Below are 21,707 nucleotides of genomic sequence, written 5' to 3'. Positions count from 1 at the left end.
TTATATGATATATTAAAAAATAAGATTATAATATAAGAATTAAAAAGGATCGTTTAACGTATTTACAAATAGTAATGATTCTAAAAATGAAATGATATAATAAAAAAAAAGATAAAATCAATATACCATAATAGTATTTGAGAACTCATCAAATTATTCAATAATTATAAATAAAACATTTAAATATGTCTTTAAGACTAAACTTGACTCAAAAGGTAATATCAAATGATATAAAGTCTTATATCCAAAATATTTGCTTAGTAAAAATACTTTGATTATAACAATTATATTTTTTAATTTTTAAAAAATATATTAAGAATTATTATTGTTTTACTAGTCATTATGATCTTGAATTACATTAGATGAATATGAAATAGTTTTTTATATGAAATATATATATCTAAAGATCGGTGGGAAGTAAGTTTATTATTTTGATCCTATATGTTGATGATACATTATTTACTAATAGTGATGTTGGTTTATTACACGAAATAAAATTTTTTTTTTTTGAATTGTTGATAAAATAAGATAACTTATATTATTAGCATAAAGATCATTAAAGGTCGACTTCAATGATTACTAGAACTATCTCATAAAGAATATATTGATTGAGTATTGAAAAGATTCAATATGTAATTTTGTTCGACAAATGATACACCTATGATTAAAGATAAAATTTTTAGTTTAAATCTGTGTCCTAAAAATGACTTGAAAAGAAATCAGATTAAATATATTTTGTATGCATGTGCAATTGAAAATCTATTATATGTTCAAATCTACAATGGACTAAATATTAATTTTATAATTAAAATGCTATATAAACGTGAAAGTAACATAGGAATGAAGAATTGAAAAACTACAAATAAAATAATATGATATCCGAAAATGATAAATGATTATATGCTCACAAGATACTCGAAGTGACAATATATTCAAATATTGATTTTATGAATTGTTTCAATAGTATGAAGTCCCCTTCATGGTATATTTTTGTTTGACTAGTAGGGTAATTTTTTTTAAAAAGTGTTAAGTAATCTATTATCATTATCAATAATGATAATAGCTTATCTATATATTTTTTAAAATTATGCATATGCAAATTTTTTTTCAATACTTATAATCCAATCAAGCAAAATTACTTTTAAAATAAAAATTATTTTGGTTGTTATGATTTTAAACATTTGTTCTACCTCTCTTTCGTTAAAGTGGGAGAATATTTGTTAATAATATATATGACTCGTAACCTAGTCGATAAGATGTATTATAGATAATGAATAGATTCTAAACAAACATATAAATATCGATATTTATATTTGTACAAATCATGAACATCGAGGAATAGAATATCTAAGATTTTTTTTAGACCCTCTCTCCTCTCGCATAGTGCCTATTCTACGTTTGTTATGAGAACACAATTCTATTAATTACGATGGGTAGTTCTTTGCGAGGATAAAGATGCAATACCATTGAGGTATATGATTTGACATAAACTTATCAAATAAAGATACGCACCCTTATATATTATATTTTAATTATTGATATTAATATTTTCGCATTACAAATATATTTTCGAAAAGTCGATTATCTTACTTAATCCCAACATAAAGCATAAGATGCAACTAAGAGAATGAGTTTATACATTTCCAGACGCAAATAACATCAGTCTCATGGAGAAAACAACCTCCATGAATTCCTTACACACTTATTTTGGTATTATTTATCCCCTTTTATCGAGCATATTGCTTCTTAGTTTCGTTTACATCAATTATTCTTTTATTAGTTTATTCTTTTATCGGTGACCCATTCAGAACTCAATCGAGCTCAACGGGGCCAAGATATATATAGCGATCAACGGTCCACAAAGAGACACATGTTGTAATAAAAAAATTCCTTTATTAGTGAATAAAATCATTACAAATATTACTGCTTGCGAAATTAATATTTTATCATCCATAAACTCACAAAAAATTATGAACATATCCACGTAATTATATTTTTTTAAGATAAAAATGATCGAATGAATTTATAAGTCCTTAATTCTTCTATTCTTCGTCGGGTTAATTAATCTTATCATCACGAGGTAATTTATCCATAAAACCTCCGCTAATTCATTTTATCATATGTACTCTTCTATTTAAAATTTATTTGGATGTTAGTGAACAAAAGTACCGTAGCTGATGAGTCAGCATGGTTAGGTATGCGGGGCGATGTCGGGAGCTTCTTGTGGGGTGATAGGATGATGAGGTGGTTGTGCCCTCATGAAGGAATATTGGTTGGCATCGATCGGGCTAGCGGGGTCGACTAGGCCCTCGCGAGAGGATGTTGATCAGCCTTCTTCTGTTTGCTGACCCGAGTGTCGTTTGTGATGGGTCACGTCCCTCCGACTTCGCGGTGAATGACAGTGCGTCCTCGTGCACTGGATGACGATTGTCGGGTTGAGACGCTTGTCGCTCGAGGGTGACCGCCTTCCTGCAAAAATGGCCTCCATCGGGTGTTCCCCAATTTCGGCCCCTCCGACAAGTAAATCGTGTTTTTTTCGTTATTTTTTCCTCCCTTTGGTTGGATGTCGGCTAAGGGTTTTTATACTATCGTGCGAAGACCGATTGTGCCTCGATTTGGTGTGGCCGTTGACCTTTGTGGGATGGGACGATGTCTTTGACAAGTTAGCGTCTTCGAGGATGCTTGAGCAACGTGAGCTCTCGGGATAGTCTTGTCGCATAGCGTCTTGGTACGGAACTCGATGTGGCATGCACCATGGGGTTCTGATAGCATGTGACATCGGATTCTAAAATTGTCTGAGGCATGATGTGTGATGTGGGTAGTGACTCATCTGGGGATCAAAATATCCAGACAGTCCTTTTTCTTAGATCACATAATAAAGAATAAATATTAAATCGAAACCGTCCGATTGGATATAAATATATATAATAAATATGAAATATCAAAGTTATACACAAAGATAAATTTCAAGTGAGGAGTGATAGAAATAAATCAGAAAGGACTTTTCCGACTTTTCGCAATGAATTGTCTGCACTCTCCAAACCATCGCACTTAGTCTTTAGGACATGCCCGTCAATTTGTTAAATGAGAGCGCTATATTTAACCCTGACACTTCCTCCCACACACTCCAAAAAAACCCTAGCTTCTCTGGTCGGCTCGTCGGTCTCCGACTGCCGTCGGAACCCCTGAGCCCTCGGCTGTCGCAAGATCTCAGCCTCCTTCGATGGATCAGCCTATGGAGGTGTTGCGAGCCGCCTCCCAGGAGGTTTCGACCTCCTCGACCAAGCGGCGGATTCGAATATTTCGCGAGAAATTGCCTCCTCTCCTCCAGATCTCAGGTCGGCTTGAATTCACTGCGTTCTGTATTGATCCACTGTCTTTCACGTTCATTTTTGTTTCATACGTCTTTTCATCGATCGTGGTGATTTTGGATGGCGTGTTCTTTGATTGCTTGTGGTCGTCAGGTTCCTTCGATAATTATTCGTTGGTTGAATCATTAAAGCTCTTCTTTCATGATTTGAGCTGATGGGTTTCGTGGTTTGTTTTATTTTTCCGTAATGTCCTGCCCAAATGATGAACTCCAAGAATTTCGATTCGTTTAATATGTCGGAGCATCTTTTTCTGTTGGTCAAATGACTAAGTTCAATAAATCTGCTGCATCTAGAATGCAGAGTGCGTGTTGCCTGACTTTTGGTTACCGCAGTGGTTCCTGCAAAGCAGAGTGTGAATGTCACAATGATTTCTTTGGATCCCCTGAACTCAGAGTAATAATTTAACCTGTGGACACACCGAATCATCCTTCTCTAGATACACCCGAATTATTGCTATTACGGAATCTTCAATTAGTCTTTAGTAGCGTGGAAGTCTATTCCGAATGTCGTGTCAATTTTTTCCTTTTAGGATTTAGTGGAAGCTTATGGCTTATGTGAGAACACAAGGGGAAGATACTGTTGAAGATTTGATATTCTATTTCTATGTTGTTACCAATTTTAGCTGAGAGTTTGTCAGTTAGTACCCGAGCAACTGCCATTAGTAGGTCGATTCATTCTTCTAGCCAGGGCTTTTGCCATAGGAGTCCATTGAATGAGTACAGTTCTTATAAATTTGAGTGACAGTCTCAATAATCATACGCAGCTACCGACTTATGGTAACAAGTTGCTGGGGGAAGGCAATGACATTTTCTTTTTTTTGCCTCACCTTTTGATCTCAAGTGTCATGCGTGTAACCAACATAATCAGTTATTTGTTCGACGAACAGGGTGATAATCTGATCACGATTTCCACTTACATATTTTCTGTTCCCTGGATGGGCTCATTTTGAACGGATATGGTCGATGGCAATGCATTAATTGGATAGACAAGCTTATTGTTAACCTTTTAATGAAGTTTGTTTGTGATTGAGCAATGAAAGATTGGTTGTCAGACTTGCAGTAGCTTCTCTTTACAAAATCTGCCAATCTTGACCCATATCAATCAGGATCAATTTATGCGGAACCAAGAAACCCAATTTTATTGATAGAACATCAACTCACCCATAAAGTGGCCTCAATAATCAAATCATATATGAATTGGTTGAAATCAGATGGAAATTGGCTTGAATTTGCTGGAATTGAACCTGTTGGGATATGCAGATTCCATAAAGAATTGTTCTATTCCAGGCTAGAAAAATCTGGCAAATTCCGACCGATAACCGTATTGTGCATGATTGTCTGAATCCTTGTATTCTAGTTGTGAAATCAAGGTTTTATGTTCTGGGAGGTGCCGATCTCAGTCCAAATGATTTGAGTCTATGGGGAGCAGTGCTTTCTTGATATTACTAAGCATTTAAAGAGTTAGTTGAGTCTCTTTTGTTCGTATGTCTCATGGATAAGAAGTCGACCTTCATCAGGGAATTGACACACATCTTGCAGTGGGATGAATGTCTATGCTGTTCTTGTAATTTGATGGTGTGACACTTCAACGAATATATTGGATAATCTTTCTATCAACATCTGAAACTTATTTGTTCACGTAGATCCTTTATTTCTTTGAATAAGGCTATTACTACTATGTTTAGTCAATTAGATGTTTTCTTGTTTGGCAATATACTTAGGTTCTTATCATGGTCCAAGTTTAGCAAGCTTCAACCATGCAGTACTGAGTTGACGTGGGGAACTATGCCATACTGAGGTTATGCTGACATATTGTTTGTGGATGCTGGTGGATATTCCATGCTGAACAGTATGTTTTCATTTTAAGGTGCTGATTGAAGTCTAGAAGGTCTGTGAAGTCAATAAATGAAAGTTCTTGTGGCAAGGTTTTGAGTACCAGTCCAGTGCCAATTTTGACAATTTGTCAAAATCGTACAATACTGGTATATATCAAGCGGTATGCTGACCTGTGCTACTCGGTAACAGAAAAAAATTAAGTAGACATATAGAGATTGATTTCAACTTATGTGGTCCAAGTATCGGTCCTTGGTTGAATTAATAAATATGGTGTATTTCAAACATTTGGCTGGATAGTGATTTGTCATGAAAACAAGAGGTAAGTTTCACCACTAATCGATGAATTCTGGGGCAATTTCAGTTTGGTCCATAATCTTCTTTTTCTGCTAATTGGCCTCCTATAATTTAATTAATGTTTCAGTTAAGTCTTACTGTTGTGAAAGCTGATTGAACTGTAGAATAGGAGTTAATTTGCCATCCTAGCATATATGTTAATTAGAAAAGCTAATCATATTGTCCCATATTGGTTGCCGTGTCAAGTCAATGTAAAATACATTTTGGGCCTTTGAACTAGATTTGGCACTTTCTGCAACTTTTGTTGCTTTGACTTATGCCAGGCCGACTAGTCATTTTGTGTAGCCTAAATAATGTTGAAGGAACAATTGCAGAAATTTAGGGTTAATTCAAATTTGCACAAAGTTCTTGTACTAGTGGTTTGATTTAAACTTACCTTAGTTCTTTGCTGGTTGTCACAACAGCATATCCCTTTTGCTGTCTTGTCATAATGGACTATATACGTGCTGTTCTTTTGACTGCTGCTTACATGCCTTTTGCAGAACGACTTTTCTTTACCTTCCATGCATGTTCATCAACTTTTTTGAGTCTTATAGTTCCTATATGAGTTTTATTCAAGCTAATAAAATATAATTTCTTTTAAGGTTCCTATTCTTACATATTTATTTTTTGGTAGCACATGTCAATTTCTTATGATGGTAAGGCAATAGATTGGATCATCATTCTGCTCCATATTATTTGTATTCTGCTTAACATTTGTGAATATTTTTTGCAACCAAGTTCATATTGTAGTTTTATTTTTTTTCTTGACATCTGCTGCTGTTTTTGAATCAAGGTGTCTTGTCAGCAAACCAACTATTCCATGGTGAAAATCTCATTCTGGAGTCTTAGTTTTTTGTCTGTTCATTCTTTACAGATTTGCTGTCTGATATTTCACCCTCGTTGGTTGATATTGTCTTCCAAACGTTGTTTACATATGATGATCGGCCATCGAGAAAAGCTGTTGATGATTTTGTTGTTAAAGCACTTGGTGAAAGTACCTTCATGAGAGGCTTTGCCATGGTACTTGTGCAGTCCATGGAAAAACAATCAAAGACTCATTGTCCTGTTGGATGCTACAAACTTCTCAAGTGGTCATGCCTGCTTCTAAAGTGGAGTCAGTTCACCTCTGTTTCAAAGGGTGGATTTTTAAGACTTGCAACTGCGCAAGCATTTCTTTGTCAAATTCTCATGCACGGTTCTTTCCGGGAGCGTAGGGCTTGCAGGAAATTGTTTTTCAACCTTTTCTCTCAGGTACTCCTTTTTAGCAATTATCGGTTAGAGATTTAACATTCTGACATATTAAAATCATGCCATGTTGTTGACTTGTTCTGTTGCACATTTCAGTCTTCTGGTATGTACGAAGTGTATGTAGAGGAGCTAAATGATTCAAGAATTCCCAGTAGGGATAGTGCTGAGCTGATAAAATTATTGCTCGAGTATTCAGTTCACTTGCCATCTTTGTTCGATGGATTCAAGGTGAATTATCTATTTTCCTTATGTTTTTAAGCCTTTTATTGTTCTCTGTAGATGTATTAATTTCATATGCTTGCTATTCTATCTTTATAGCTAATTTGTTATCTCAATTTGTTTGCTCAATGCAGCAAGTGTTTCTTGAGATTTATGTCAGATCAGTTTTAAATGCAAAGGACAAGCCACCTCGAGCCCTTGGTGAAGCTTTTCAGCCACTTTTCACGCGTATGGAGCATGAGAACTTTAAGAATCTGGTGCATCCATCAGCAATCAAAGCTCTGAAGCGGAATCCGGAGGTTGTGTTAGAATCTATTGGAGATTTACTAAAAATGGTCAACCTTGACCTAAGCAAGTATGTCTCCGAGTTTCTTTCAGTTGTCCTTCCGCAAGCCCGTCATGCAGATGAGGGAAGGAGAACTGGAGCATTGACTGTTATAAGATTTCTAAGTCAAAAATGTAGTGATCCAGATTCTCTGCCTTCTATATTTAATGCTGTAAAAGCAGTCTTAGGAGGTTGGTGTTATTATTATTGAAATCTTTTATGCTGGCATCTGATCGGACACTGTCTTCCATGAGTTATTTCACCACTATATTCATGCAATCATCTTGTGAATGAGATAAATGCATTCTATTGCTTCATTTCCGTAACACAATTAAACAAACAGGTTCTGAAGGCAAGCTGACACTTCCTTATCAGAGGATTGGAATGATGAGTGCCATTGAAGAGCTGTCAAAATCTCATGAGGGAAAATTGCTCAGCAAACTAGCACCATCAATATCAAGCTTCCTTTTGTCTTGTTACAAGGAAGATGGTAAAACCCTTCTTTCTTTTGTTTATATTTCCATATTTAACTCTTTCAAAACTCTCTTGCATTTATTGTTTTATGGTAGGAAGTGAGGAGGTGAAGCTGGCGATCTTGTCAGCTTTGGCATCATGGTCAACGAGAAATGCTGAGGCTATTGATTCACAAGTTGTCTCTTTTATTGCTTCTGGCTTAAAGGAGAAGGATACTTTAAGGAAAGGGCATCTCAGATGCTTGCGAGTTATATGCAAAAACTCTGATTCATTGACAAAAGTGAGAGTTCATCCTTTATTTTAAATGTACTTGGTTGGCTATTTCAAGTACCCTTTGTTAATGTTGGCGCTCTTTCCAGGTATCGTGTTTACTCGAGCCTCTTTCTCAGTTAGTAAAAACTGGTTTTACAAAAGCAACTCAAAGGTTAGATGGAATTTACGCATTATTTTCACTTGCAAAAATTGCCACCGTTGACACTAAAGCAGGTAATGGGATTGGTTTTTTTGAAATTTATTTATTATTACATGTTATGGTTGATTAATTCTGAGTTCTCTTTTATTTGTGATGATGATTTCTGCAGATGATTTTCTGCTTAAGGAAAAGATTTGGGTATTAATTTCTCAAAACGATTCTTCAATTGTTGCTACTTCTCAGGTAATTACTTTAGCGTGATGCTGATGATCATGTGTTACATCTAGCAAATTGTTCTATAAACATGGCCATTTGCAGATGGCATATTGTTGTGGACCTGTGATAATATATTTCAAAATTCAAATATCACCTGTAAGAAGATATCGATGACATGCATGGTCTTTTAAGCCAAAGGAATTGCAGGCCAGACGTGTGGCTGGGAATCCATTGGTGTACGCGTAACACATGTTATAGGGCAGTAGGTACCACTTGTTGGTCTTGAATTCCTAACCAGGTGATGACATTCCATCAATGCTAAAACAACTTCCACTTGGCGAGCAACATTTGACACTTTCAAGATCATTATCACCTTCTCTTCATTATAGAATAAATTCCAGTATATTAAAGGGTTATATTTAGCTGAAAGGTTGGCATGAGTTTTTGAGAGATTATGTGAAAATGGGACAACAATTATCTTCTGCTAGTTGAACCTAATTTTTTACCCGGGTCAGAGAAGTTTATTCTTTCCTGGCCTTTATTCAAAACTCCCTTCTTCGAATCGAACACCTTTCTATCTATAAAGATATTGATCACACATATTGACCTACTGAGTGTCTCTTATAATGGAAAGTAAAAAATGTAGCATGCTATATTCACAATTCTTTTCATTTGCTTTTCTATTTTCTTGGGAGTTTGTAATCTTATGGGACATATTTTTAGATATATGTTGTGGATAGAGCCTTGAGAAAGTTTTGTCCTGCATCCGTTTTCATTGTAAATCAATACTAATCCTCAGTGGAATAGTCTTATGCAAATAAGGTGGCTCATAATTTAGTCCTTGCATCTATGATGCCCTTATATTTTCTGAGAACATAGCATTGAGAGTGTTCAGAGCATCACTAGTCTCTGTTTGGCCAGCTGGCCAGATTAATGAGAATATTTGGCTTCATAGTTGAACTTCTCAAAGCAACCAAAAAATCACTTTTAGTGTCATGAAATTATGAGATTAGACTGGATTGAGGGCCTTCGTTGTTAATGTAACTGTGATATGTTGGATGACTTAATGGAGAACTCAATGTCTACTAGGTCAAGAAATTACTTTGCTCATATTTGGTTTATTTGCTCTACAGGTCTCAAAACTAACAAATGAAGATTGTATTACTTGTATATATCTACTCGAGGTGTTGCTTGTGGAGCATTTGCAAAGGTTTTACATTTTTTCCTATCAGACATATCTGCTATGCAATATCGTCGTTGCAATCTGTTTCAAGGATCTTTTTAAGCATTTTAATTTGTTGCAGGGTCTTGGAGTTCTTGTCTATCAGATCTCTGTCACAGGTACTTTAAATTGTGGTGGAGATTATTTTGATTATCATCTGTGTTATTTAATAGTGTCCTTGTATTTTGTGACACAGTTATTGCTCTATCTGATTTGCCATCCAAGTTGGGACGTTCGGAAGATTGCTTATGATGCTACCTGCAAGATTATTTCTGCATCTCTTGTGGTGGTGGAGAATCTTCTTCTTGAATTTAGATCCTGGTTGTCATTAATTGCAGAAAAGATGTTACACCAGAAGTTGAAGTATGTTATCAGTTCTATCTTACAGTTTCTTAGTTCAATGTCACATGCTGCTTTAAACCAGGTTGCCCTTGGGATTGAGACATTCTCAATATAGTATTTACTGTATTCCTTTGTTTATTTAATGCTTTGCTATTTTGGGATATTGGCACAATGTGTTTGCGACAATCCAATGCCTTAGTTGTTACTGGTGCTTATTTTGATTTCTGGTGCTAGTGCTAGTCGAATGTCATGGAATCCTGCTTTTATAGGGTATTATAGACTATAGAGTATTCTTTCTCATGCATTTGCTTACATTAATTATAAAAAATGACCCTTTGACAGAGTTGTATGGAAGGACATGGGTACCATATTAGAGTACTCTTTTTCATGAATTTTCTTGATTTAATTATAAAAAATGACCCTTTGATGGAGTTGTTGTATGGATGGACAGTGAAGTAGAGAGTTGGCAGGACATGCAAATGCCATTTCTACCATCCGTTGAGGTCCTAGTTAAGTGTCTGCTTCTGATCGCACCAGCAGCTGTTTCCAGTTCAGCCAGATCGTATTCTCAGTTGATCTTTTGCTCGCATCACCCTTGCATTGCCAGCACTGGTACAAGTAATGAAGTATGGAAGGTAGGTGCTTATTCTTTTGAAGTAGTTATTTGTTTCTGTATTAGTTTCTTTATTTATGTTTATTGACTCAATTTTTGTTAAATGTTGGACTTGTTTGAGAACCTGCCAGATTTTGATAATTTTCACTAGTATTTTACATAGTTCTATATTTTGTTGGGACATTGATACGTATCATCCTTTTACATAGAGGTTTGCCAGGTTACCAGCATGCAGACCGTCCTAAACCAGGCGGTCCATTTTCAAAACAGGGCTTATTGCCTGTTAAGCCTTATGAACTACTTGAACCAGGCGGTCAGCTCAATTTTAAAAAAAAAATCAAGAGTTATATTTTTTAAAACCCTAGTAATCCAACAGCCTAGCCCAACCCATGTGTGTCTCTTTCTTCTCCTTGTGCACCTATCCTGATTGCCTGTCATGCTGCCCACCATATTTGGCCCCCACCCGGTGTGTGCGGCCCTTACCATCTGCCTCTTGCCCCCTTGGATACTCCTTTTCTGTCCAATTCTTCTCCATCACTTCCTCGCCTTTTCTCCTTCTCCACTGTCTCTTCCTCCCATTATCCTCTTCTCCTCCTCCTCCTCCTCGTCCTCTCTTCATCCGTGTCTTGTCCTTCTTCTACTCATCCTTATCCTCCCCCTCCTCTATTCTTTGTCCGGCTATGGACCAACATGGAATTGGTATTCAAATTTGGAAACCCTGGTATTTTCTGTTACTTCTTTTTCTGTTGCCTGTACTCTATTTATATATCTATCTACATGAGTTTATTTAGTACTTTGTTCCCATGAGTTTAATAGTAGTATCACTTAGAATCCCTTGTGGTCAATTTGTTTAGCCTTCATGACTGCAAGGAATGGTGCTGAAGAACTATATCTTTTTTCTCATGCTATTGCTTGATTAGATGTGCTACAGTGATAATGCTGCTATTGGTGAACTTCCTGCTTGATTATATGTGCTGGAGTGCTATTTTGAATGATGTTTGGAAAAACTTCCTTAACGAGCTTTGCTTATAGAAGCATTTTTGTTAACTAGCCCTTCTGTCAAGTTGTTCCCAAACTAGCTTTTCTTTTGATAATGTGCTAGAAAACACTTTGGCATCTTGGAAACTGCTTCTAGTAATTCTATCACAACTTGCAGTTCTAGAAAAAAAACAGTTCTCCATGATAGCTTTTCAAGTTAGTAAAAGCACTTTTGTGGGTAGAGGTTTTGTTGTTCAAAACATTGTTGCCAGTAGCGTTTTTTTCCTGGGAAACATGATCTTGAGTAGTGTTCCAGATCTAGAGTTACTTTGGTAAATATCTGCAATGTCGGTTAATTTAGAAAATAATTTAAAAGGATGAAAGGTAAAATTCCAAAGAATGTTTGTATCTGATTTATGGCCAGCCGGTTTTTTGCCTAGTTCTATCTGCTTTGGAAGCTTTTTTCAGCTAGAGTGAACTTCCTGCTTTTTGTTATTTATGTATTTGTATATTTCATTTAAGGTGTGGGTTGACATGTTTTTGTTAAGTTCCTGAAGTCCGGATCCTATTAGAAGTGTCAATGCCTGATTTTTATTACTCATGCTTGCTCACAAAAATTTTATGCTGTGGAGGACTAGGGAATTTTTTGCTTGAACATATCATGTGGTGTACATATCTTGAATTTTGATATTAAATCTACTGTATATTTTGACATCTCTCATCGTGAAGCTATTTATACTGCTATTTTCAGAACTTACGGAAAATTGCTCAATCTTTTTTATTTGTCTTACAGAGTTTATGTATAATCATCATTTTTGTATTGATCTGAGGAAAAGAAATTAGTCTTTGGATGTCGGATTTTTATCTCATTCAGTTTACAGAGCAGTTGCATTCTCGACAACATTCTTAATGAAAGGGCCTGATCTGGTAGTTAGATGCACCTTTTTCATGGTTTGTTTAGACTTAAGAAAATTAAGTATCCACCTTCTTGGGAATACTTCATCTATACTCTTACTATATACTTCTACAAGGGACAATTGAAGAGAACCTCCAATCCTTTTTTCCTTGGATCTTCATTTTTTTTTCCTAAGTTTTAGTGGTTGCTATGCAGTATGTAGTACTCGTGACAAACTACAAAAATGTCAGTCGTCGTCCATGTGGGGAAAAAGGCAATGCAAAATTTCACCACCAAATCTTGTTAACTCATATTTGGTCATATCCATATAAATTTCTGATAGAGAAGATATGCTTTAGAAGTTATGAAATTTCTGGTAGAGAAGAGATTCTTTAGAAGTTACCAAAACCTGTGGTTATCATTATTATGTACAGTGAACAATTTTAATTTTCTGTTTTTTTTTAAAAGTTTTGGTTTCCCTTTGTTTTTACTCCTTTTTATGTTAAATTGTCTTATTGCTGACCACTCAGATAATGTGCAGGCTTAACTCATGATTTTATGAATACAAGCCTATTTATCTGTTTATTCATTTTCATAACTCATAAATTTTTTGGTATAAATCATGTCTTGTTTCTCTTTCTCAGAGGCTCCAAAGAAACTTGCATAGACATGGGTATAATATCGTTGATATAATTGCTGACAATGTTCAGGCAATATGCAAGGTAATGCTAATTGCAAGTCTCCTTATTTTTTTTCAAGTCATCTTTCTTTTTTCCCTTCCTCTTTTTGTTGACTAATAAGATGAACTGCAACTGAGGTGATCTGCCACCTTAAAGTTCCCTATGACTAGAAATATCTTGTATGATTTTATTTCATGTAAATCTATCCCTTACAAGTTTGAATCACCTTTTTCTCCCTTAAAAAATAGAATTTATTTCTTGTCTATGAGAAGAGATTGTAGCTCATAATTATAATTTGTTACAGTTTTTACTTGTGTTTGTTCTCTTATGTTGTGCAAGGCATCAACAATTGTTGATAAATTATCCGGTCTTGAATATGTGAAAATTCCAGCTAGGTCTGGCTACTGGTTTTTACAGTCAGGTTTGGATCAGCATGAGATTGATTATTAAGGATTTATAGGATAATCATCAACCAAACTGAAGTGCAGAAATGAGCAACATCAAATGTCTAGACAATTCTAATATATATAATATATACCTGCTGAATGACAGATCTCCATGGATGGTGGATCGGGGTCCTCGATCTTTTGAAGCTATATGTCGATATTGTAGATCTCAGGCCCAAATTTGGAATTGCTCACATGATAGATTGTATCGATAAACTTGGTACCTTTGATGTTTTAATGTCGTAGTAGTTGTTGACGATCTGTGTTCTGAAGAAACTAGTGATGGAGGGCGTTTGATGAACCCCTACAGTCAGATTGGGTGATTTGACCAAATCCGACCAACTGGTACAACTGTTTCCTGATACACATCGGATTTCAACCAATACACCTGTTCCAGACCTTAACTGGCTGAAACGACCTGGTCCGAGTCTTGACGGCTTGTTGGATTGAATTGGTATATACCACCCTTACTGCACCGAGCTGCCCGAGATTGCAAACTATGTCCTGCTCAGGTCCGATAATCTGATTTAGATTACCCTAATATTAAGTCAACACTGGTATTGGCACTGGTTGATGAAGATTTGGATTGGGTTGGATTAATTTTGCAAACAGTTCCAGTTATACATGTTTATATTAAGTTTTAACCATCCTAAATGTGTAACAGTGCAGCTTTTGTCGAATGCTAACTGCTTTGTTTGTGGAGAAAATTTTCTGTGGTGATCCAACCTCTTGTTTTGGGAATTTACACTTTGTGGTACTGCTTCAACCGTAACCAATAATTGTTGTTTTGATTTTGAATTTATACATGCAAATGCCTGTGGGCATTTAGGAGAAGTAACCTCTTTAGAAACTTAACAACAATCATGTAGTGTACTACAGGATGGACATTAGTTGATGTCTTGATTTTTTTGATTTATTTTGATGCATTTTGTTGTTTTTTAAAGATAACCGTTGACAGTTTATTAGCAATTCATTTGTTAAAGTGTACATTATATTTTATTAACATTATTTACCATATCGCTACCTATGCCAGACTTAGTTTCTGGATGATAATATCTGGGTTAACTCTTGATCATGTTCTGTCATATTTTGTTCCTTTCTAGGATTTGCTTGGGCCAACTGGACTATTTAGTTCGAATGCACTTGAAGAACGTGCATCTTTATTTTCATTAATGACATTAATGATGATAACCCCCAATGACACCTTTATAGAATTTGAAAAAGTAAGTTTTTGTTTTTCTTTATGTTTGTATTTATGAACAATTATTTGGTTATATAAATGGCTTCAACTCATCTCCATTCTTCTGTTGTCATTCCCAGCACTTCAGCAATTTACCAGATCGTTCTTTACATGATATGCTATCAGAGAATGAGATCAAGGTGATTTTATTTGGACATTTTTATTTTATTTTTTTATTTGACACCTATTTTTTCAAATTGTGGAAGCACAGCTGCAAATAATTATTCTTGCTGTTCCAATTAAAGTCTATTTAGCATGACATTATGTACTTATGTCTAAGGATACCTTGTTTATGCTGTATTCTTTTCATCATGATTTTTTTTTGCTGGTCCCTCATACTATGAAGAAGCTTTTATTATTGAAAGCAATGTTCTTTTGACTTGCTTTTGTTGGTTGATTATGTAAGGACTATTTTGTTTTACATGGTTACAATTCTAAACTGTTCTAACATTTTAAAATGCCATGCTTTAAGTTACAACTTGCCTTATCTTGATGGAAGAGGACCTGTTTCTGTTGCTGAACTAGGACATGGAGCCTTTCAAACTTTGATTCGAAAGGATTTGTTATTCGTAGTTTATCTGAATAATAATTTTTTATAGTGGAAGGCACATGTTTCCTTGAACTGCAACCTTGGTCTATTGAAAGCGCATGCACTGATTGCATAGTTTGTTTCAACTCCATCGAGTTACTAGGACACATCATCTCACTGTCCATGTTGGTTTTCTTACTTCATTGAACTTTGTTGAGTTTGTCCCATCCATTTGGGTTCCAAATGTGGGAGGACGCAATTTGAGTGCATTAGTGTATTTTTATTGTGAAAGAACCAGAAGATTATATCATCTGGACCTCTTGCTTTAGCAGATGGGAATGTGGTAGTTGGTCATGCTATGTAGTATGTATAACATACTGATAATGCTGCAGAGTAGCCTTGTCTATTTTCTCTGCTTTTCTACTCTCTGCCCTCTTTTAATTTGAAAATTTCCTTTTTTTGACCTTTCATCCAGTCCTTGGTCGTAAATCCAATAGCAATATTTTGTTAATATAGTGAATGAGTGATCATATGTATATTGTTTATCTTAGATTAGCATATGCACAATAATCAGCTTTACTGAAAGCAAATCTGGTGCATGTGTTTTTGCAATAATAATGTAAATTTACTGAAAAAGATATTTAGTTGTTTCTGCAATTTTTTCACACAGTTTTGTTTTAGAGTGATTTGGTATAGGATGATCTATTATTCTGCTTAAGTTTTTGCCTTTCTTTCACTGGTAACATGATATTCATTTAGTTAATATTACACTTCTCTAGATATTTTTTACGCTAGAAGGACAACTATCCAGTGAACAAGGAATTTATGTTGCTGAGACCGTTGCTGCGAAAAACACAAAACATCCAAAGGGTCGTTTTAAGGTTTATGATGATCAAGATGGCTTGGTAACTTTACACGATTCTTTTCCTTTTTAGTTTAATTGAAATTTGTGTAAAATAATATTTACTCTTTTGCTTTTTTATAGGAGAATGCACCATCTATTTCTTTGGTACAAAGAGAGCCAAATAAAAGAGAACCTACAAGCACAAAAAAAGATATGGGAAAGGCCAGTAAAAGAAATGGCAAGTCCGAGCACATTTCTTGATTTGTTGATATCTGGTAGCTGGTTTTTTGTTGAACTCCAACATGTTGCATATTGTGTAGCTCCTGTGGAGAAGGTAAAGACTGCAAAGGAGGAAGCTAGAGAGTTGATGTTGAAGGAGGAAGCAGCTATTCGTCAGAGGGTTAATGGTATTCAGAGGAATCTCTCTGTTATGCTTACTGCTCTTGGTGAAATGGCAATTGCTAATCCAGTATTCACTCATGGTCAGCTACCTTCATTGGTGAGTAATGGCTATTTGCATTGTCTATTTATTTTCAGTTGATTAATGTTGAATGCTTCATCTATCTTCTTCAGATTGTATATTGGTAATCTAACTAATGATTCTTAAACTCATTACTCAATATGTCAATTGAGAGAGGATCTGAGCAGCTTGTGTTCAAACATTTGCTCATTTAGTTTGTATAATGAATGAACTTTTGATTTGCACTTATGTAGCTCGCTGGTTTTCTGCTTGATAAAGCTCAAAGTGTGTTTCACGAAGATAATTTTTCCTGATACATAAATTAAGATGATATACAGCATACTTAGATTGGTGACAGAATTAATCAACGAAATTCTTTTGTGAAAGGCTTGGATATCTGGTCAAATTCAATGATGAATCTACTTATCTGCCCGCATCTGTCCAAATATGCTCTTCAAATTTTGAAATGCATAACTGGATCTTAGTACACCATTTATTGCAGTGTGCCATGTGTCCAACCAGCATGGAGTAGCACATAGATTTTTATGCAGAATGATGGTATTCACTTATGTACATACAGTGTGGTACTCAAATTACGCATGTATATTATGCATGAGTTGAAGTAGGGAAGAATTTGGTATATTGGTATTCTTTGTGCTTGGATCAAGTGGAATCTGAGCAACACTTGTCATACATGGTCACGGTCATGCTTTTTACACTTCTTGAATTTTTATTTTATATATTTGTAAAATATTATGTTATTGTAGGTTATCAATTCTGTGTGGTGTCCCATTTTACTTGGTATAGTTATTTAGTGCAAGGGGAGTGAATTGGTTATGATTTGATTGACTTAGGAATCTTACATGGGATAGAGAAGTGATTGTTTATGAACTTCTATTTTCACCACTTTGCAGTCCTTATCTCTTGGGTAGTATTGGAAGTGCTTAAGCATCTTGAAGAAAAGGTGAGTCTTAGGTACTGAAGCTCAAGTCTGACAGTGGATTAGGCTTGTAGCAGACTGTAACATAGTTATAATTTGCCATAATGACACCGGGTTTCTGAGAAAATGGAAATAGGCCCTGGGTAAAATTGCAACAATAATTGAATAGCTTATCTTCTTTGGCCTGTTCTTGTGTTCACTTGCCTCCCTCTGTCCCAGATTTCCATTCTCTTCTATGGTGAAGCAGAGAGGCTTTTGTGGTGGCTGTCATCAAATCCTCAATAAAAACATCAACGATAGATTTGGCTTTCAGTCTCTTGCTTTGAGCTGAACGAGTTGGCTTTGTTAAACATTAGTCTGGTTCAGTCTTAAAAATTAGTTTGATTGCTCAGGACTATTATCGATGGTTTCAGGTGTGAGTAGTGCGTTAGGTCGAGATTTTCTAGATCAATACGATTAAATTAATTTAAAATTTTGATTAAATGTAAATCTTTGAGCTAGAGATAGCGAGGAAAATATTCTTCAGGATGCTAAAATGAGCAGCACAAGGAACTAAAGGGAAACATTAAGTAACAAATTTTTTTGGCATTTCTCAATAATGTGAATTTCTTGGTACTTGGTAGTTGGTGTCTTATGCAATTTCCTGGTCAATGAATTTTAATTCTCATCTGCAGGCCATCTGACATGTTATTCACATTCATTCTGGGTTGTGCCTTTTTGTAAAACAAATAATTGTGTGCAAACATGCACAATTTGGCTTTTTGAGAAACTGCCAATGTTGTATTTGACGAAGGAACTGCCTGTGTTTTGTTAATTGCTTTTACTAATATCAGTATGTTGTTGTTGGAATATGTATCATCAGATATGCCTTTGTGACTGTGACAAACCAACTGCTATTGTGAAATGTTGTTTTGCTTTATCATAGTTTGTTACACATTGATGTCAGTCAAAATAGGCATAAAATTGTATTTCCATAATCAGTTATGTTTATCCTCTTTCCACTCTAATGGTCTCTTACAGGTAGACTATGTAGAACCATTACTGCACTCATCAATAGTCGGTAATGCTGCATTTGGTACTATGCTAAATCTAGCCCGATGTCTAGCCCCTCCTCTTTGTAGTTGGGCACATGAAATAGCTGCTGCTTTACGGATAGTTTCGACAAAAGATGTTAATGTACTGTGGGACCTTATTCCTCCAGTTAATGAGGGTGAAGTCCATAAAAGGTCCTCATTGAGTATTTTTGAACAAATAGTTACTGGGCTGTCCGTGTCATGTAACACTGGACCACTTCCTGCAGATTCTTTTACCTTCGTGTTTCCGGTATGCTTTCCTGTCTGAATTATTTTTATGTCCAATTTCTGCTATTATTGTTGAAGCTTCAAAATATTTCTTCTTTTCTGTTAGATAATGGAGCAGATCTTGCTTTCTTCAAAGAAGACGATACTTCATGATGATGTGCTTCGAATACTATCTATCCATTTGGATCCAATATTGCCTCTTCCTAGGCCACGAATGCTCTCGGTTGGACATTAACACCTTGGTTCTATTGATGATCTTTATTCATTTTATATTATCGTCGAGAGTACTTGTCAATTATTATTGATATATTTCAGGTTCTTTATCATGTCCTTGGTGTTGTTCCGGCTTATCAACCTCTGGTAGGGCCTATGTTGAATGAGTTATGCCTAGGACTCCGATCTGATGAATTGGCCAAAGTGAGTTGATGTGCTTACGCTCATGGTTTTTAAATTCGATGTCTACTGCTCGGTACGGGCGGTATGTACCGGTCCGAGAGCCTCTTGGCACACGGACCACCCGCTACCGAGCGGTAACATATTTTTGGCCCCATATCGAGCGATACAGGGCTGTATCGGCTGGTACCAAATTTTTGGCCCCATATTGAGCGATACGGGGTTGTATCAGGCGGTAATATGGACCTGTACCAGGCGGTACCGGTCGATTTCGACCGTTACCGACCTGTACTGGGTGGTAATGATCGATTTCGACCAATACCGACCTTTTAGCTATTTTAGATAAAACTGAAAACACTAATACAATATGTATTAGCTAAAATAGCAAGACTCGGTATGCCGGTATGAATTGGAATTGCGAACCTTGCTTATGCTATATATGAGATATTTATCCTCTAATTGTTTGTCTTTCATTTCCAATTGTTCTGTATAACGTAGGCTCTTTGTGGAGTTTATGCAAAAGATCTACATGTCAGGCTTGCCTGTTTAAATGCTATAAAATGCATTCCTTATTCCCCTGGTGATCCAATTCATGTGGATATATCGGTGACAACGAGGTTTTGGATTGCTTTACATGATCCTGAGAAGGTTAGTGATGTTTATATCTTGTCATGCATTGTACTTGCAGCTAATTCTTTGTAGCTTCCAGCTCAATCATCTCTCTTTTACCTCTTTTCCTTGTCTGACTGTTTGAAGCAAGGGCTTAAGTTCCTGTATACTGTGTATGATTAATTAGATTGATTTGTTCTCCCTATTATATGTTGCTTAGGAGATTGTTTGTGTTTTTACTTTTTGATATGATAGCTGTTTTATTTGTATTATTTAATATAATCTCCAGCACAAATTTTGCCTATGAGATCAATGAATTATTTTATTTCAGTGTTTAACCATGCTATCTTTGTTTTATATGTTTAAATGGCTTAAGCATATGGTAGTTTGCTATTTGTGTGATGAACTAAAGCTGAATTACTATTTCAGATCCTTTTTTTAGATTTCTCTCTCATTGAATGCTGCCTTAACCCGAGGCTGTCTTGGCTAGGAATTTGACATTGAGATTGAAGGCTAGCTAGTTGTGTAACAAGTAAACAACTGATTGGCCCTTCCATGCAAATTCTCAGCATAATATTACCTCACACGGAAGCATGATTATATTTGGGAGATATAGATGCCCTATGAGCATATTTTAATCAAGGATTTACATTTGATTTAATATTTGTTTCAACAACCAGTTGGGCCATTACTATATTTGTGGTGGTATAGTGACCTATGTCGTCCGGTATCAGTAGGAAAAATAAATAAAAAATTATACTAAATGTTAACTATCAATGTGGTTCAGTACTAATCATTGGTCAGACTAGTAAATACTAGTTGTTATAAACACATTTAGTTGGTACTTGATTTATAAGTGTTCTACTGATGTAGCTTGAGTTTGAGTTGTAAGGATCTTAATGACACTAAGAAAGAGGGTGAATTAGTGCTATAATAAATTTTAACCGACTTTAAAATTCAATCGAGAAAAACACATATCGGAAAAATGATTAATCATGAATTGAATTCTTGTAAGAGTTACTAGTAGAGTGAGTGATAATAAGCAACCACGATCAAAAGTCACAAGCAAGAAAAGGAATGCAAACCAATTTATGGTGGTTTGGTCTTCTTGATGTACATCCACTCTCGATTCCTCTTCCTTTGAGGTCATCGACTTTCACTATCGATCTTTTTTCCAATGAATAAAGATCAACCACCCTTGTTACAACTTTCTCCTTTTCCAAGCTTAGGAGAGAACCTTCACATTCACTTTTTTACAAGAGACCTCTCATCTCATACTACTTAGCATCACAGGGGTGAGGTGGACTTTTAGGGAAGATGCTTGTGCTGGAGCCATCTCACCCCAGATTGCTGCAATTTGAGGAAAGAGAAGCTTCACTCGAGTCATGAGGACTCTTCTATTTCTTGAGCAGGAGTGATATTACTCGTAAAGGCACTTGGTCGAATCAGTTCTTTTGCCTGGTTGATAAATAGATCACTTAAGTTCATGCAGTTGTGCTTTTCATTATATTTGAAAGATATCTTTCTATACATAGCATATTTGTCCTATCTGTAAGAATATCCTGTTCAGGTAGTCACAGAACTTGCAGAGGAAGTATGGGATCGCTATGGATTTGAATTTGGGACTGATTATTCTGGTCTACTGGATGCTCTTTCCCATGTCCACTATAATGTTCGTCTAGCTGCAGCAGAGGCATTAGCTGCAGCCTTGGACGAAAACCTCGACACCATACCGGTATATATTCCAGTGATTTCCTGAATTAGTTTTGGCTTTCAAGG

General features: G+C 35.7%; 1 protein-coding gene across 2 annotated transcripts in view; it reads left to right on the top strand.

Moving 5' to 3' along the window:
* Nucleotides 1-3,109: 3,109 nt before the first annotated feature.
* LOC135598717 (protein ILITYHIA-like) overlaps nt 3,110-21,707 on the top strand; it is a 38,599-nt gene continuing 20,001 nt past the window's right edge. Inside the window, exons 1-23 of one of the 2 annotated variants that reach the window (XM_065092960.1) lie at nt 3,110-3,338; nt 6,417-6,793; nt 6,887-7,018; nt 7,144-7,525; nt 7,678-7,824; nt 7,904-8,088; nt 8,168-8,294; nt 8,390-8,463; nt 9,570-9,646; nt 9,741-9,777; nt 9,855-10,021; nt 10,452-10,635; nt 13,131-13,208; nt 14,716-14,835; nt 14,933-14,992; nt 16,161-16,286; nt 16,367-16,463; nt 16,546-16,724; nt 18,646-18,948; nt 19,033-19,149; nt 19,242-19,343; nt 19,818-19,967; nt 21,499-21,663. In XM_065092960.1, coding sequence (XP_064949032.1) covers nt 3,224-3,338; nt 6,417-6,793; nt 6,887-7,018; nt 7,144-7,525; nt 7,678-7,824; nt 7,904-8,088; nt 8,168-8,294; nt 8,390-8,463; nt 9,570-9,646; nt 9,741-9,777; nt 9,855-10,021; nt 10,452-10,635; nt 13,131-13,208; nt 14,716-14,835; nt 14,933-14,992; nt 16,161-16,286; nt 16,367-16,463; nt 16,546-16,724; nt 18,646-18,948; nt 19,033-19,149; nt 19,242-19,343; nt 19,818-19,967; nt 21,499-21,663 — 3,501 coding nt within the window. In that variant the 5' untranslated portion in view covers nt 3,110-3,223. The remainder of the gene's footprint in view (nt 3,339-6,416; nt 6,794-6,886; nt 7,019-7,143; nt 7,526-7,677; nt 7,825-7,903; nt 8,089-8,167; nt 8,295-8,389; nt 8,464-9,569; nt 9,647-9,740; nt 9,778-9,854; nt 10,022-10,451; nt 10,636-13,130; nt 13,209-14,715; nt 14,836-14,932; nt 14,993-16,160; nt 16,287-16,366; nt 16,464-16,545; nt 16,725-18,645; nt 18,949-19,032; nt 19,150-19,241; nt 19,344-19,817; nt 19,968-21,498; nt 21,664-21,707) is intronic. The other variant, XR_010481677.1, reaches the window with a different exon arrangement.

The sequence above is a fragment of the Musa acuminata genome, chromosome BXJ2-1 (genome assembly GCF_036884655.1).
Source record: "Musa acuminata AAA Group cultivar baxijiao chromosome BXJ2-1, Cavendish_Baxijiao_AAA, whole genome shotgun sequence".
Lineage (NCBI taxonomy): Eukaryota > Viridiplantae > Streptophyta > Magnoliopsida > Zingiberales > Musaceae > Musa > Musa acuminata.
Note: the sequence above shows the minus strand (reverse complement) of the source record. Positions and strands in the feature narration are given on the sequence as shown.